The sequence below is a fragment of the Danio rerio genome, chromosome 1 (assembly GCF_049306965.1).
Source record: "Danio rerio strain Tuebingen ecotype United States chromosome 1, GRCz12tu, whole genome shotgun sequence".
Classification (NCBI taxonomy): domain Eukaryota; kingdom Metazoa; phylum Chordata; class Actinopteri; order Cypriniformes; family Danionidae; genus Danio; species Danio rerio.
This window is the reverse complement of record NC_133176.1, coordinates 36,188,149-36,204,575: the sequence shown is the minus strand read 5'-3', so window position 1 is coordinate 36,204,575 and position 16,427 is coordinate 36,188,149. Positions and strand designations below refer to the sequence as shown.

The window sequence follows — 16,427 nt, the reverse complement described above, 5'->3', positions numbered from 1 at the left end:
GGTTTAATCAATCAAACAATAAGCAAATCAAGTATGTTTGGCTCAGACTTATGTAAAATTGGAAAGGAGGACTTTTCTTTTTTTTGCAGTATATGTTAGCAGGATGTCTTTTACTTAAATGCTTTATTTGTGTACTTAGTCCACCACTGGATACCATTAAGTGTAAGATCTGAGTGATAGTGTGATAGAGTCTTCAAATAACGATATGCGAGGAGACAGCAAAGGCCACTGAAGGTTGTTTAACTATGACTCATTTAGGACGAGTTCCCTAAATAGAAAGTGATGTTCCACATTGTGTAGTCTGAATCAGTTAACAACAACCATTCTTTATACATTCAAAAACTTAATTTGAAGAAATAAGAAAGGACATAGATTACATGCTAAATGTTAATTAAAGCTAATTGAGTTCAGTTTAAAGCTGCGGTCACACTGCACTTTTCACTCCATAGACTTCTATTCATATGCAAGTGAATGCAACAGACCAGAAACGCAAATTCGTGTTACAAGTTTTGCAGTTTGCAGCATTGCAAAGTTCAAGCTTGGTGAACTCTGATCTACGAAATCACATCACATGACAGCATGAGACCAATCAAAGATCAAAACCTGACCTCTCTGAACCAAAATACAAATATAGACCAATCACTTGCCTTTTTCTATTTGTTATCATCTTGCTTAATCCCATCCCTTTTCACAGCACTGCATGACAGAATTTTGGATGCTCAAACTCTAGTGTGACCGTGGCATATTATGTCAATCCAAAATGACATGGTTTGTGTGAATTTGTTTGAAACCGACGAATGGTAAAGAAAAGAATATGCCACAACCACAAAACCACAAACTGTTTACAAAAATCTCATTAATGAATCTTGATCAGTGTTAAAGGGTCCCTATTATGGGCCCCTATTTTGAAAATGACCTTCCATTCAATGTGTAACAGCTCTAAGTTAAGTGAAATATGCAGCTTGAATCTGAAAGTGTACCGTGTTTAAAACTATTGATTTGTCTATAAAAGAGTTGACTCATAGTGGTTCGAATTAAATCTTTAGTCGTGTTGGGGTGACGTCGATATAAAACTCAAGCCCCGTCCTTTTGTTGCGCACACAGACCTGGGAAAATTTAACCCCCCCGGCACCGCCCATAAACACTGTTGAAAGAAAAAGAGGACGACAAACACTGTAGCAGACCTTGTTTAATTCAAGTTGCGAAGACGCTGTGCTCTAAAGTGTGAGGGAAAGTTAGTGTTATTTTCCCTATACACAAACATGTGTAGAGGCTGTGAAGAGTCAGTCGTTGAAGTTTATTTTTGGCAAAAATACTTTAGCATTCTAGCCCCAGCCTTGTGCTGTGTTCCTGCCATTTTTCTGACGAGTGCTTCAGCAATCTACATGCTTACAACGGGGGATTCATCTGCCGCTTGTTAAAGGAAGGATTAGAAAAGAGTATTGATGTATAGGACTTTGTCAGAGCTTGACGGGAACTTTACAGTACACATTTCATGGACCATTTTCTTCCACCGTTTCACAAGTGCAAATAAGTGCAATTAAAATGGTTGCCTCCTTGTTTTCTCTAGCTTGCAAATTATGTATTTAATTGTGCTTTGTTACTTGTAAAAACCACATTAAAAATGCAACCCGTGATGCTTTGTTTATGGATTTAAATGTGTTTGTAAGCTTACAATCCATTACTATGGCCACAGTCAGCTGTTCCTAAACAAAAGTTTTTAAACAGTTCAGTTTTTTTTTTCACTGTGTGGATTAATACTGAATGTGTGCCACTGAATTTACTTATGGTTAAGGATAGAACAATGTGCTGATGTTAAACTGCATTGCTTTATTGCACTTCTGCATTGGGCTCACACATACACTTTGCACTCTGTCTACTTCAAAATTGTAGATGAGCCATGGAGGACATTTATCTCTGCAATAGACTCGGTAATCAGACCAATCAGTGCAGATGAGCATCACACTAATAAATCGCTAAATGAATCATATGGGTAGTCATTGGGATAATTAGACAAAAACAACATATTATAAGACAATAAAAGTGATTTTTTTCAACATTGCATTCATATCAGCCTGTTGTTGGAGACCCCAAAACCAAAATATTACCTTTTTTAAATGCATTATAGGGGCTCTTTAATGTAATTCAAAAATTAAACAAAAATATTGAAATATATAACGTTATTTTATCACAAGTACATAACACAAATTATATGTATAACATGATCCAAATAACTGTAAGTAGGTATTTCATATGTTATGTATTTTTGAAGAAATTAAAACAAACAGACAAGCAACAGCAACAAAACAAGATTCCAAAAAAAAATACTATGTAGACTTATATATCTTATCTATCATATGTATATATAACTGATTAAGACCTTAGATTAGTTATCCAGTATTAAATTTTAATTTATAGTTCAAATAAAATGCTCTTACCCAGTTTTAGCGAAATTTGTCCAGTACGTCATCACCACCGCCGAAAGCATGACATCATTCTTGGAGAAATTACAATTAAAGAGATCAGTGGGGCCAAGCATGGGAATTCCAAACACATAAGGCACCTCGTCTCCGTGTGCTGAATCCGACCAGCTAGGTTTCATTTCACTCTGACAATGATGGTAAAAAGCATAAAAATATGTTGGAGATCCATATTGAGCATGAAGGTCTGCTGTAGCTACTGCTGGCGCCACCCATTGGTGATCAGTGAAAAGTGCAACTAGAGTCTTTCGCCTGGTCTCCGGGTTCTCCTTGTCAGCCCAGTCAGTATACATGAACTTGATGGTTTCTCGAAGCGTGTCCTTGCCCTCTGGATAACCATAAAGATGGTCCACAAAATCAGACACGGCGAAGTCAAAGTCATTTGCAGACACACCATCCTCACTGTCCACGATGCCATCCACAAACTTAAAACCCTCACCCTGGTTAACACCCAGCATGATGTCATAGTTGAGGAACTCCCCTTGCTCCATCAGAATTTGGGGGTCATCTGGGATGACGTCACCGTCAATTACTGGACCAAACGCAATGTGGTACTTGGCTTGTGTTATGTACTGTTCAATCAGCTCCTTGTAGTTCTTGTTCTGTAGACATTCCACCAGGTCTATGCTATCTAGCATATTACAGCCCACTTTCTCAGCTAGTATCCGGGTGTATTTGGCAGGCTGGTAGTTGACGGCCCAGCTAGACAGAGCAGTCCCACTCTGGATGATGGCTTTCTGAAACAAATCTGAAGATAAAACACATTGATAGAATCAATTAATATTAAATTGTTATTTCAGACAAACAAACATGAAATGAAACAAACACATATATAGCATTTAAACAGCTGAGATGCAAAAGCCTCTAAGGGGCGTTTCCACTGAGTGGTACAGAGTGGTACGGTTCGGTTTGGCCATTTCCACTGTCAAGAGGTACCTACAAGCGAACCATACCATACCACTTTTTGGGTACCCTTTGCAAAGGCTACCTAGCACAACTAAAGGGTACCAAAAGGCGGAGCTAGACGCCCAACTGAACGCTATTGGTTTACAGAAAAACATCATTCGCTCATGCAACAAGCCAGAATGAAAACAAAGAAACCACCATGTTTTACAGTAAATCCACAATCAAGACATTACAACATAATATTATATTCATATAATAACAAGCCATGGTCGACCTGGGGGGGGGGGGGGGGGGGGGGTATTCCAGAAAGCAGGTTATGTGACATACCCGGGTAAGTTTGAAAGTAAGTAGATAACCTCAGCTTTGATTCCAAAATCGGAGACAACTTCTGGGGTATTTAGGTAGCCATAGCAACTTACTATCTGAAGTTAGACTGCTCCGGAGCAGGTTATCTTCAGAGAGTAAGTTGCTATGTTCCAGAGTTTGTCTGTTTTAGAGAGTTTACTGAGCATTGCGGGCTCTTTTGATGTTAATATTTATGGACGTAAAAGCACAGATATACAATTTTTTTTTTCGTTGTGAGAGGGTTATAAGTGCATAGTTATTTTCATAACCAAATGTATATTTGAATGAACTTTGTCAGTTTTCAAAATAATCGTTAATGTATTTAACAAACCTTTTGAAATCAAACGTGACAAACCACGCGTCTGTGCTTACTATAGAAAACATTCAGTGCAGCTCTTTGTATTTGAGTCATCGAGTCAGCATGTAGGACCATCTGTACATTATCCGTGGCACTGAACTGTTTTATACACTTTTGTACAGTTCCTTGGTCATAAAGCACTGCATATAATTACACAGATTATTCAGAGTGCAGCAACAGCTTAGTGGACATTGCGCCATTAAAAAACAATGGTGCGCACAGCGAAGCGATTTCGAATCTCACAAAGAGATCTCGTTTTTTTTTTTCTCTCTCTCTTTCTGCACCCCTCACATTTTTCTGTTGCTTATATATAATATTATATGAAGTGGCAGCTTTGTCTTTTGTAGGAAAATATATCCATATTTTAGGATGTAGGACGTTGTTCATTTGTATACATCTATTCACGCACACATACTGATAATTTTTTTTTTTCAGGGTTTCCAAATGCTATTGTGTGTATTAATTGCAGCCGGTTTTAAAGCTCTATCAGTCACTAAAGGACACTGATAATATGAAATCTGTCCATAGTATAAATGTGCAGGTACAACTTAATTTTCTGTCCTTAATCTTTTGATGTTTCAACTATAAAACTCATTACTGCTTCCAATTACCAGCTCATAAGTGATGACCCCACCTCATCACTATGTTGAGGCAAAATGGCTAATTTTCAGGTAATAATGATTTAAGTGTGTAATACAAATAGTAAAAATAAAATAAAATAAAACATTGTTTAAAGCAAATTTGTATTATGCAATTGAATCATTACTGGGCACTACATTGTTACTTGGTGGAGGACAAAGGATACCATTTTCTGCCTTATATGATGACACCCTACCTGCAGCCTGACCCAGAGGGAAACCTCAGTGACCCAAGCAGACAAAAGAGATGGAAGAGTGCTAAGAAATATAATTTGTTAAAAAAAATCTTTAATTAAATAGTTTAGTCTGAAGCACTGTTCATTTCTTTATTTCCTGAAATAAAATTAATGATTTTTTTACCCTGCTTTGTACATGCACCTTTCAATGTGTGACATTTTTTTTATATACAATTCTCACCTTAAGGTGATGCTCATATGACTTCATTTATCTCTGAAGATGGACCTGATACAGCCTACTTTAGAAAAAATAAATAAATAAATTATATATATATATATATATATATATATATATATATATATATATATATATATATATTGTTTTGTGATACAATAGGGAACTTCAAATATGGAAAAGTGCAGACAAATTCTTACACTGTTTCCTAGTTGAGGCAGAAGGAACTTTGTCTGCATGCAAAACAAAAAGCATAAAAAGAACCTAAAGCTACCTGACAACAATCACTTACAACAGTGACAGATTGTGGGGTTTAAGTCAAATAACTCAACCACTGATGAGCCTTTATTAAAGGACAGAGCCGCTCCTCTAACTGGTGGAGACAGCAGTTAGACAGGGCTCATGAGCCTCTTTCTATAAGCTGCATGACAGAAAGAATATTCTAGAGTGTTTAATACAGCTCCAGTAATCAAATATTGCCTTTTAAGAGAATGTTTCTGTGTTATGACTTTGGACAGAGTTCTTCTAGCTCCAGAAGGATTACAATTTCTATAAGACTTCTATTCTAGTCAATACACATTTGTATTGTGGCCTTAAGAAATCAATGGCGGCAAAATAAAATGCATGAATGGTTACATAACACACTCAAAGGATGTTAAACAGAAATGTAATTTTTCATTACCATAAAAGAGAGGGTGGCATGTGTAATTTAATGAACTAAGAAATTTTCTTGTTATTTATTATTTTCTTTTCTTATCTATTTCTTAACCCAGCTTTCTGGAATACCCCCCTGAGCTCAAACAAACCTTGTCGTCGTCTTGAACAGCCACAAAGCCAAGAGGGAGAGCAGAATCTGCCCTGTGCATAGTTTTTTTTTTACAGGGCCGTCTAAAGTATGAGCGGTTTCACTTTTTCGCTTGCTCTTATCGCGTGTCTATAATTGAAATAATGAACTTCTTGAGCTGATGATAATAAATTGTATGTGATTATTGAAATTCTTCTGACATCCGATCTTGTCAGAAATGTACAAACACGAGACTTACAATAAAAAAAAAAATAAATAAAAAAATAAAAAAGAGGAAATTATTGTTTCAGCAACCTAAAATGGGAACAAACTGCCATATTTAAGTATTATCATCACCTATTATTATTATAGTATTATTACCTTGGAATAATGAAATTACTCTCTAACAGAGATTACATGAAGCGAAGATTAAAAACACAGATGAGAGATTTGCATTGATTGGGCTATATGTTGCGTGTTGTTTTTGAACCCAAATAAGGACTGTGTGTGTGACTGTGTTATTAGTAACATATTAGAGATTTTAAGGGTCTGTAAATTTCCATATATGTTGCATTTATTTATTTATTGTATATAACTGCTGACATTACAGTAGGCTATTTCATTGATCTGCAGTTATAATCAAAACATATTCATAAAAAGGTTAGTAATGAACATTTACCTACAAGTATTTATGTGTATAAAGCATCTGTTTTGTGAGAGGTGCTTCTCATATGATATGTGAACTACCCATACAGCTTTACTTGGACGTTTTCAAGCGAGAATGACGTTGAACGAAACTTTCTGTCGTACACCACGCCCACCAAAATGGTTTTTTTAGCAGTGGAAACGCAAGTCTGATAAAGGTCACCTGTACCGACCCGTACCATATCGTACTGTACCACACAGTGGAAACAGGAGTGTAAAAAGTGTACTGTCTTCTAAAAGATCTTGTGTGATTAATAATTTCCATTTTATGATGATAATTATCGCAATTTCATTTTCTTTAAAGTGAAATAACTGAACATAAACATTATAAAAAAAAAAAAAAAAAAAATATATATATATATATATATATATATATATATATATATATATATATATATTAATTTTAGAAAAAAGAAGGATTTTAAATAATCAGAGAATAGCTTTTTTAATAAATATTACAAGTCTGCATTAGTCTAGTATTATTATTATTATTATTATTATTATAATAATTATTATTATTATTATTATTATTATTATTATTATTATTTTTATTATTTATTTATTCATTCATTCATTCATTCATTCATTCATTCATTCATTTATTTATTTATTTATTTTATTATTTATTTATTTATTTATTTATTTGTTTTTATTTTTTTTCGTCTTAGACCATTTATTAATCCAGGGTTGCACAGTAAACAGCCAACTTATCCAGCACATGTTTTACGCAACAGATGCCCTTCCAGCTGCAACCCATCTCTGGGAAACATCCACACACACTCATTCACACTCATACACTTCAGACAATTAAGCCTTCCTAATTCACCTTTACCGCATGTCTTTGGACTGTGGGGGAAACCGGAGCACCTGCAGGAAACCCATGCGAACACGGGAAGAACATGCAAACTTCACACAAAAACATCAACTGACCTAGCCGAGGCTTGAACCAGTGACCTTCTTGCTGTGAGGTGACAGCACTACCTACTGCGCCACCACGTTGCCCATTAATATTATTATTATTATTATTATTATTATTATTATTATTATTATTATTATTATTATTATTATTATTATTTAATACATTTCTTGCCCTCTCTCCCATAAATAAAGGAGTGTGTTCTACAGGTGGTTTGTCAAGCATGTGACTAGTGTGTTTCAAACAAAAAAATAATAAAAAATACATAAATAAATAAGACTTGACACTCAAGAACCAGTGGTTTGTTCTTCCCTATCAATCATGTAGACCTTCTGTTAACAATATTTGATGTGCTTAATTAAAGTGTACTGATCCATATTTGTATGTATGACGTGAATCATGGTTGGGCCAAGAATCATGGAAGCAGAGTGAGGCTGGCAGAGTGAATGCTAATGATTTATAACTATGTAACATACAGATCTCAAGTCCCAGAGAGGAGCTACATCTTTTTTTCTCCTATGCCCTGTGATGCTTTGCATGATTTTTATGAGTAACTCCTGTTAAACTGTACACAATCAATCAGTGAAGTGTTTTAGAAAACACTAATAGATGACTGCAATTAGATTCCTTATTTTTAAGTTCATCCATCACATGATAATGATTAATTAGAATTAACAAATTACTTTAGCTGACCCTGAATAACCCCTAAAGCAAGTATTTCTGCAGCAATATTATGAATATGCTTAATTGTACAGTGTACTTAATAAACACAAAGAGAATGTAATAAATAAATAAATGAAGAGTTCAGATGCAAAAACCTCTAAGTTCCATTTAAAATTTTCATCTATTATTATAAATTTTCTCAGACTTCAATATCTTGGTTTAGAAATTCACTTTTATTGAAAATAATAAGTTATTTCCATCACTTTCAACATGAAATAACTGAACATAAACAGGAGGCTTAGAAAATTGCTCATTGTAGAAGAAATTTACAAATAACACTTAAAGGTTTTTGTTTTAGGTTTTGTTTCAGTTCTTTTGAATTAAAGTGCAACCCATAATTTTAAACGCAGCAGACGACCTAAACATGCAACATTGAATATCATGAAAACATAATAAAACAAAACAGCAGCATAAATCTCCAGGCCTGGTCTTCTCTTGCCCTTCACTGTCATCACTCCTCCTTAATTCATTCCTCCACAGGGTTTGAAAAGGTGTGTCACACATGCACTCTCAATATCATTTACTCCTCTCCCCTGTCTGTCATCACCACCCTGCTTTACACCACGATGTGTGAATAAAACCAAAAATAAGCCCTTCATATGCAGTCTCAAAAAATCAAAAAGGATAAAAAATGTCACTGGGGCAATGTCAGCAGGTACACGTGTATATATTATTACTTTTTTGAATGGATTTCATCCCATTGACACCTTTATGAGACCTGTATGAATCAATTATGCCTCTCAATCACTATTGTATCGATTGGCCTTTTTTTTTTGTTTTTTTTTTCGTTCAGATTTTGCATGAATGGAACTTTATTGGAGGAAAAACACTCTCTTTGATTTCATTGTCAGTGTCCAGTTTTCATGAAACATCATGCATCTTTGCTTTAAATCAAAGTTTGTTATTCATTAGAGGCAGAATACAGTCAGTGTTATTTTAGTTTATTTTTTAATTTAATTTCATTTAATTTAATTTAATTTCATTTCATTTCATTTGATTTATGGAAGTAACAAGGCATCATGGTGGTGCAGTGGGTAGAATGATGGCCTCACAGCAAGAAGGTCGCTGGTTCGAGGCCCAGTTGGGTCAGTTAGCATTTCTGTGTGGAGTTTGCATGTTCTCCCCATGTTCATGTGGGTTTCCTCCGGGTGTTCCCGTGAATTAAATAAGATTAATTGTCCATAGTGTATGTGTGAAATGGGTGTGTAGGGGTGTTTCCCAGTGATGGGTTGTGGCTGAAAGGGTACTAAAACGCTGTGTAAAACATGTGCTGGATAAGTTGGCAGTTCCTTCCGGTGTGCCAACCCCTAATTAGGCCCGAAAAGAAAATGAATTAATTCATTAATTTGTTGTAATAATAAATAAAAACAACTCAAGGAGTCAGTGCGGCTAACAAAATGGGTGGAACTTATTTTGGTACAATAAGCTGTAAAGATTTTATCAAAGAGTATAGATAGCGCAGAACAAATTAACAGAGAAAGGCTCTCATTTATAAATGTGGCATATGTAAAAAATGGGCATACAATTGTGTATGCCACTTCCAATGCAAAGGTCGTATCTTGACAGGAGAATGAGCACTTAAATATTAACTTAAATATTAGCTTGAAACAGTTTTATACACCATATGAATTAATTTATTCTGGCATACGTTCAATTTTACGAAGGCTTTAGAAATGAGACTCTGACAGATTCAGACACTTGGTTGTCCAGGATAGTTCAATTGACACATTGTACGGTGCTGTAGTCACCTCTGCATATAACTGAAATGTATGAATATATTTTTAACTTGCAACTCAAATACAGAACTGGCAATTGTATTGTAAAAATTGTCTGTAAAATGGTGGCCAATGTCCCATTGATGATTTTGGTTGGACTTTGTATAATAAGAATTTTTTCTTTGAGGTTTGAGGTCTTTTTGTCCCTGCATATTGTTGTATAGGTACGTAATATAAGCCATTGCCTAACATAGATGGCAGCTAATATGCATATGCCTTGATGCTGCACCTTTGTCAGCTCAGTCAGGCGTGGCCATAACACGTTGACACAGATTGTGTCCTAGAAAATAGCAATACCTCAGGGCACGGATCTCACTAGTCTAAACTAAAGCTTCTGATGCACTGACATGGAGTAAAAAATAACCTTTCATTCAAGTTTAAAATATCAAAATATTGGGGGAAATTTAAATATGTTGGGAGGAGGCACTGCAGACAAGGGCTTTTAATGTATTTGACATAAAAAAGTCTATATAAATGCCCAGACAATGGGGCTTAGCAGACCCATCACATACGGCTAAGACAGATTGATCATAATATGTTTTAAACAATGTTAAAGAAAGTCCAAATGAATGATGGGTTTGGCAGACATACTGAGCTGTGCATACAGGATCTGAACAATATAATGAGAATAAAAATAGAAAATAATAGCATTATTTTTATAATGACGCTTTCTCTAGATCAGAACAACAACAAAAAACCATGTGATTTTTTATGTTTACTTGTCTGATTAATTAGTTTCAAACATAAATGTATTTATATTTACTTATTTGTAACAAACTGGCTTTTTTAATTTTAAAATGACCTGGTTTAAATATCAGCAATTTGTTAAATAGCTGAAAATGCATGATAGATGGTGTGTGGGATCCTATGTATTTTTTTTTTTATTTTTTTCTAGCCACAACTATAATGCACTGATGGATGAAAAGTGTGTAGTATGCATATGGAATGGGACTGTATTGTTTAATGTACTGAAGTATTACTTTGAGCCAAAGGTTTGTATTTTTGTCCAATTGGTGATTAAGTTAAAATGTAAAATAAAAGTATATTAAGTTCGGATCTTGACTTCATATATTAAATAACAGCCCAGAGCCTCAAAAATGCAGTCAACTCTTTCACATATACATGTGCTACATATGAACAGAATGAAATGCATTATACAAAAAAAAGCTCTGGGCATTTTCTAATGGCAGACCATTACACATTTTCGAGTGACTGAGACATTTCTGAATCCAAAGGGCTCGAAACAGGAGGGAGAAAAAAGGTCCATTTAAATGCCTTTCTGCTTATTTTACAGTTTACATTATGTAATTCATTCATAAATCACGACCGACCTTTTAGGGAACTGTACCTCTCGTCCCGTTATTTTGATCAAATGTGGCACTTCCTTATTTGGGGTTGTGTTAGAGTTAGAGTAACTGTAGCCAGAGGTCATTTGATCCATTACTAGATTTTGTCTTCTATCTAGCCAGGCTGGAGCTTGAATGTAAAATCTATTTTTATAGTGGGACAATTGAGTTCTAGATGAATGCCTTGTAGGGTCTGTTGTTGCAATGAAAATTACATGCAGTCAGGCACACAGCGGAACCAAGGACTTTTGGTTCTTAAATATCGCTCAGTGTATCAGCACACATAAGAGATGGAATTGTGTATTTGTAAACGAAAATTAGATGTAATCTATGGAAGCTGAAATCTACCTCAAAGAAAGAGGGAGCAAGACAACAGCTTTAGAATAAAGTTCCAATAGTTAAAGTACTTAGTTAATGTAATTTACTAATTTAAAGCAACACTCATTTTGTTACCATATTCATTGTTCTTTCTTAATGTTGTGTACTGTAAAGTACATGTTGATTATCATTACCGATATTTAGCATTAAAATTAAATAATATTAATTATTAACTAATCTGTGTGTTTGAAGTGTTTTTCCTTTCCATGTATTGTTTTTCAAGTGTTTTTCATTGTTAGTCACTTTTTCATTGTTAATTACTTCATCCTCCCATATTTATAATAAATACATACATAAATTGTACATACAGTATGTGAGGCTTTTTATCAGTGCAGGACAATAATTTAGTGCCTTGCTGATTTCCTTCTAGTACTCATTAATTAAAAGCATTTAGCAATTACTTGTTTGGATATCAATTATGGCTAATTTGGGCAGCATTGTTTTAATGTATTAATTTTAATTTATGACATGTTAGATGTGAAGCAAAACCTACTATTACAGAATTTCCTATTACAATCAATTTTTAACATTGCAAGTGTTCCTAGGGTTCAATTAACTGATTGTTCATGATCTGCTAACCTAATTTACCTATTAATGCACAAATCCATTTTTATGTTTATGAAATGCACATATTTCTCTTGGCACCAGTTTAGTAAATGCTCCTATGAGTTGTATTTTAGTTAAGTGACAAACATTTAGTCACCTTAGAATTATAAGGTTCTATCTCACATTTTTTTTGTCAAAATTGAGATTTTCACATATTCCTATTAAATGACAACTTATTTACATTATGTAATGTTTTTTTTTTATTTATAAATAAAAAAACAAAAAAACAACAAAAAAACAAACAAATGTTACACATATTCTGTTTGCTATGGAATGCAAACACTTTAAAGCTCATTATCTCAAAATCATTCTGAACGCAGATAGAACCTTCCATAATTCCAAGGTGACTATTTGTCTTGGCGTTATTAGTGTTTTCAAATTGAAGATGCTGTTGCCTAAATTAATAGAATTAGCAGAGAAAATGGACCAGGTTGGAAAACAAATGCTTAGTCATTTGTAAAACAGCTTAATGTCTCAGCTAGGCAGAACTGATTTGTCAGTATTATCGATAAACACAATACTACACAATTAAAGAGTTCAGATGCAAAAACCTCTAAGTGCCATCTGACATATTCTTCTACAATGAGTATTTTTGTGGAGTTATTTCACTTTAAAGGCAATGTAAAGAACCTATATTTTGCCCTAAAAGTGGATTTACTCAACATACAGAAGCCTGCAAATAATATTTCAAATGGTTCAGAGGTCTTTGCATCTGAACTCTTAAATTTTTAACAAAAACAAAACAAAAAAAAAGTTGTTAAATAGTCTTTAGTTCTTATATGGCTGTTTTTTTTTTTTTAGGGTCTGCAATAACACTGTTTGAGTAATGAGGCACAGTAGTGTAACACTGTAATGCAGCCTTCCTGAAAACATAGTCGTTCAGAGTACAAATAAAGTCAAACCAGAGAGTGGGAAAAAGAGAATGAATGCAGGTCCATTTTCTCACGATGAGAACAATAAATTGCAGAGCGTAGAGGACATTGACAGTGCTCAGACAAGACAGAGCTGTTTTCATTTTAGAAAGTCTCAGCTTTAAAATATGCCAGTGTTAATATGAAATAAATGAATAAATACAGGAAAAACAAACAAATAAGTATGTTTAAAAAACCTTGGGTTTTGCAGTTATACTGTCTTTATTGTGGCATGACTGATCCCTTTAGCTATTACCACTGTAAATACACATAAACACTGCATGTAATAGAAAACTATATCTATCTAGGCATAGAAAAATAATGTGTTATATGAAAATCACATCACCACATTACCAAGTCCTTGAAAATCTTGTTTAAACAAAAGACTACAGATAAAAAAAAATAAATGCAAATCAGAGCATAACACAGACACTAACTTGAGATAATTAATATGCAAGCCCCCAGAGGCATTTGATTAGCCACAACGTTTCCTTGTGTTATATTAATGATGGTTTCCTTATGTTCTAAGTTTATAACAGCTCATTATATTTCTTTTTTATGTAAAACTTTTATTTTGAAAATACTGTAGGCAAGATGAGACTATGGAAATGCAACACATTTAGAGCATATAGCATCTCATCTCACCACTGCAGTTAGAATGCTAAATATGTAATAGTAAATATGGATAATAGGTTTTTTCAATGCACCCCTGAAAAGACATATGGGGCTCTATTTTAACAATCTATTTTATTTAGTTAGTTTTTTTTTTTTTTTTTTCATTTGTAAAAAAATATTGGCGTATTGCTGTACATCCTGCATAATCCAAGCAATGTGTAACCCACACTGCACTGTACTTTAGACCAGCTATCAGCTGTCTGTTTTAGTTCCTCAAAACCTCTTTTGTAGTCCACAAAGTCGCACAAATGGAGTTGCCATGTAAACAATGTGATGGAAAACGCGAAAATTAAAGATGCTCTGGTCTGAAAAAAGAAACAAGTCAGGGCAAAGTCTTGTGCCTTATTGCACCCGTATAGGGCCCATGGTCTATTTAACTTTATCTGTTGTAAGTTTAGCATGTATATTGTGAAATCTGTAGTGCAACAACAAACACTATTCAAAATATTGAATAAGGGTTTTATGCCCATTCATGAGTTGTGTAATTTATATGGCATAAAACTTCATCAAAAGTTTTGGTCTCATCATTCTGACAGGGTGATAATAGTATAAGAATGTGCTAATTTGTAAATTAAGAACGATTCCTGGCCATGTTTTCATATACTGATCTTAAACCCACAAAATACAATCTATCAGTACATTTAATCCACAACACATCACTCTTTAGCAAACTAGGTTGCTCACAGAGGTCATTCGCTTCTGGCTATAGTGACTTTTTCAAACACTTCATTTGAAATGGTTGTCCTTTGACAAGTCATCTACCCGGTGTGTATTGTGTGCAGTGTTATGTTGCATGTGTGTATTTCAGTGTACATCACTCTGTGTAAACATCAGCAACTGACATGAGTCACAAGAGCATCAGAGCAGAGCTCATAAATATCCATGACCTTTCCATATATGGTAAAAACAGAGCGTATCATTACAGGGCCAAATGTGTTGTAAATGGACATGCACATGTTTTCTGGAGAACGTTGCTTTTGCCTAAGCCACAAACCATTTATTTAGATATCAGTGATTTATATGGCACTTTTAATAATATAATATAATATAATATAATATAATATAATATAATATAATATAATATAATATAATATAATATAATATAATATAAAATAATATAATATAATATAATATAATATAATATAATATAATATAATATAATATAATATAATATAATATAATATAATATAATATAATATATAACAGCTGACTGGGTTCCCTGTGTATTTTACCATGCTTTTTTAGTATTTTATTATTCTTATTAATTATAAAAACATTTATTGTACATGTCTTATAAATGGATCAATGTTAAGTTGAACTGAATCTATTTTGGAATATAATGGCAGGGGTAATTGTATTATTATTATTATTATTTTCAAATGTTTACTAGTTTTATTTATCATTAACTAACTTTGTACTTCCTGACTTGATGTACGGTGTACATCAACATAAAGTAGACATCAATGTACAGGCAAATGTAAAGTGGCAGATAGAGCTTAACGTGGTACAATTTAGGAAAACACATGCAATTACAAAAAAAAAAAAAAAAAAAAAACAAATTGAGAAAATGTTTTTATCCATTTGACAGCACACATGCTGCAAATCCTTATAACACATACACATTAAATAAACGTGCTGCACGCCCACAACGCCAACAAATTAATGAAACTTGCTCCATTTTCTCTCAATGCAAACTATTTAAGAAAACGCGCTGCATTTTACTCAAACATAATAAAAATGTTTCAAGGAGACACTAATATGTGACGGACACTGCTTTGTCGTGACTATGGCTGTTTCTCAATATGCACTTTTAATTTATTTAGGGTCGTCTATTTGCTGAACTTCGTATTAAAATCTGTATTATTTGTATTGTGCAGAGTATATTTTTAAGGTTTGTGTGAATGTTATATATACATTTCACAGTTTCCCAAGTTCGTTATTCTGAGATAACTTGGCAAGAACTTCATGAGAGCGCAATTTTATTGTCTGCATTTATGGAATTAAGAAACAGCCTATTGCTCAGTGGAGATGTATATGATCTTTGAAAAGTTAGTTTTTTGTTTGTTAGCTTAATTAGCTTAAATAACCAAAACCTAAAAAGTCGTGTCCATCATGTTTTAGGGTCTCCTTGATACATTTCCGTTGTGTAATGAGAAAAATGTTTGCGCTGTAAGAAAATGCAGCATATTTTATTAATTGTTTGCGTTGTGTAATAATGCTGCACATTTTTTAACCACACCTTAAAATGTTTTTGTGTTGTGACGATTTGCAGCCCGTGTGCCATCAAACTGATGAAGATCTTTTCTCAATTTGCTGACATTTATTTTTTTTGCAATTGCATGTGTTTTCTTAAATTGCAGCACGTTAAGCTATCCAAGCCACTGTACAAATGACAAATGTCACAATACCACTTTTAGATTTCACACTTGCATCATCATATATGTCACAATGTGACTTCTTTCCTCATGAT

General features: G+C 33.7%; 1 protein-coding gene across 4 annotated transcripts in view; it reads right to left on the bottom strand.

Annotated features, from left to right (window-relative positions):
- nlgn4xa (neuroligin 4 X-linked a) overlaps positions 1-16,427 on the bottom strand; it is a 172,787-nt gene that overhangs the window by 21,804 nt on the left and 134,556 nt on the right. For all 4 annotated transcript variants that reach the window (XM_021475240.2, XM_068219896.1, XM_009292174.4 and 1 more), the window contains 1 exon segment: positions 2,439-3,228. In XM_021475240.2, coding sequence (XP_021330915.1) covers positions 2,439-3,228 — 790 coding nt within the window.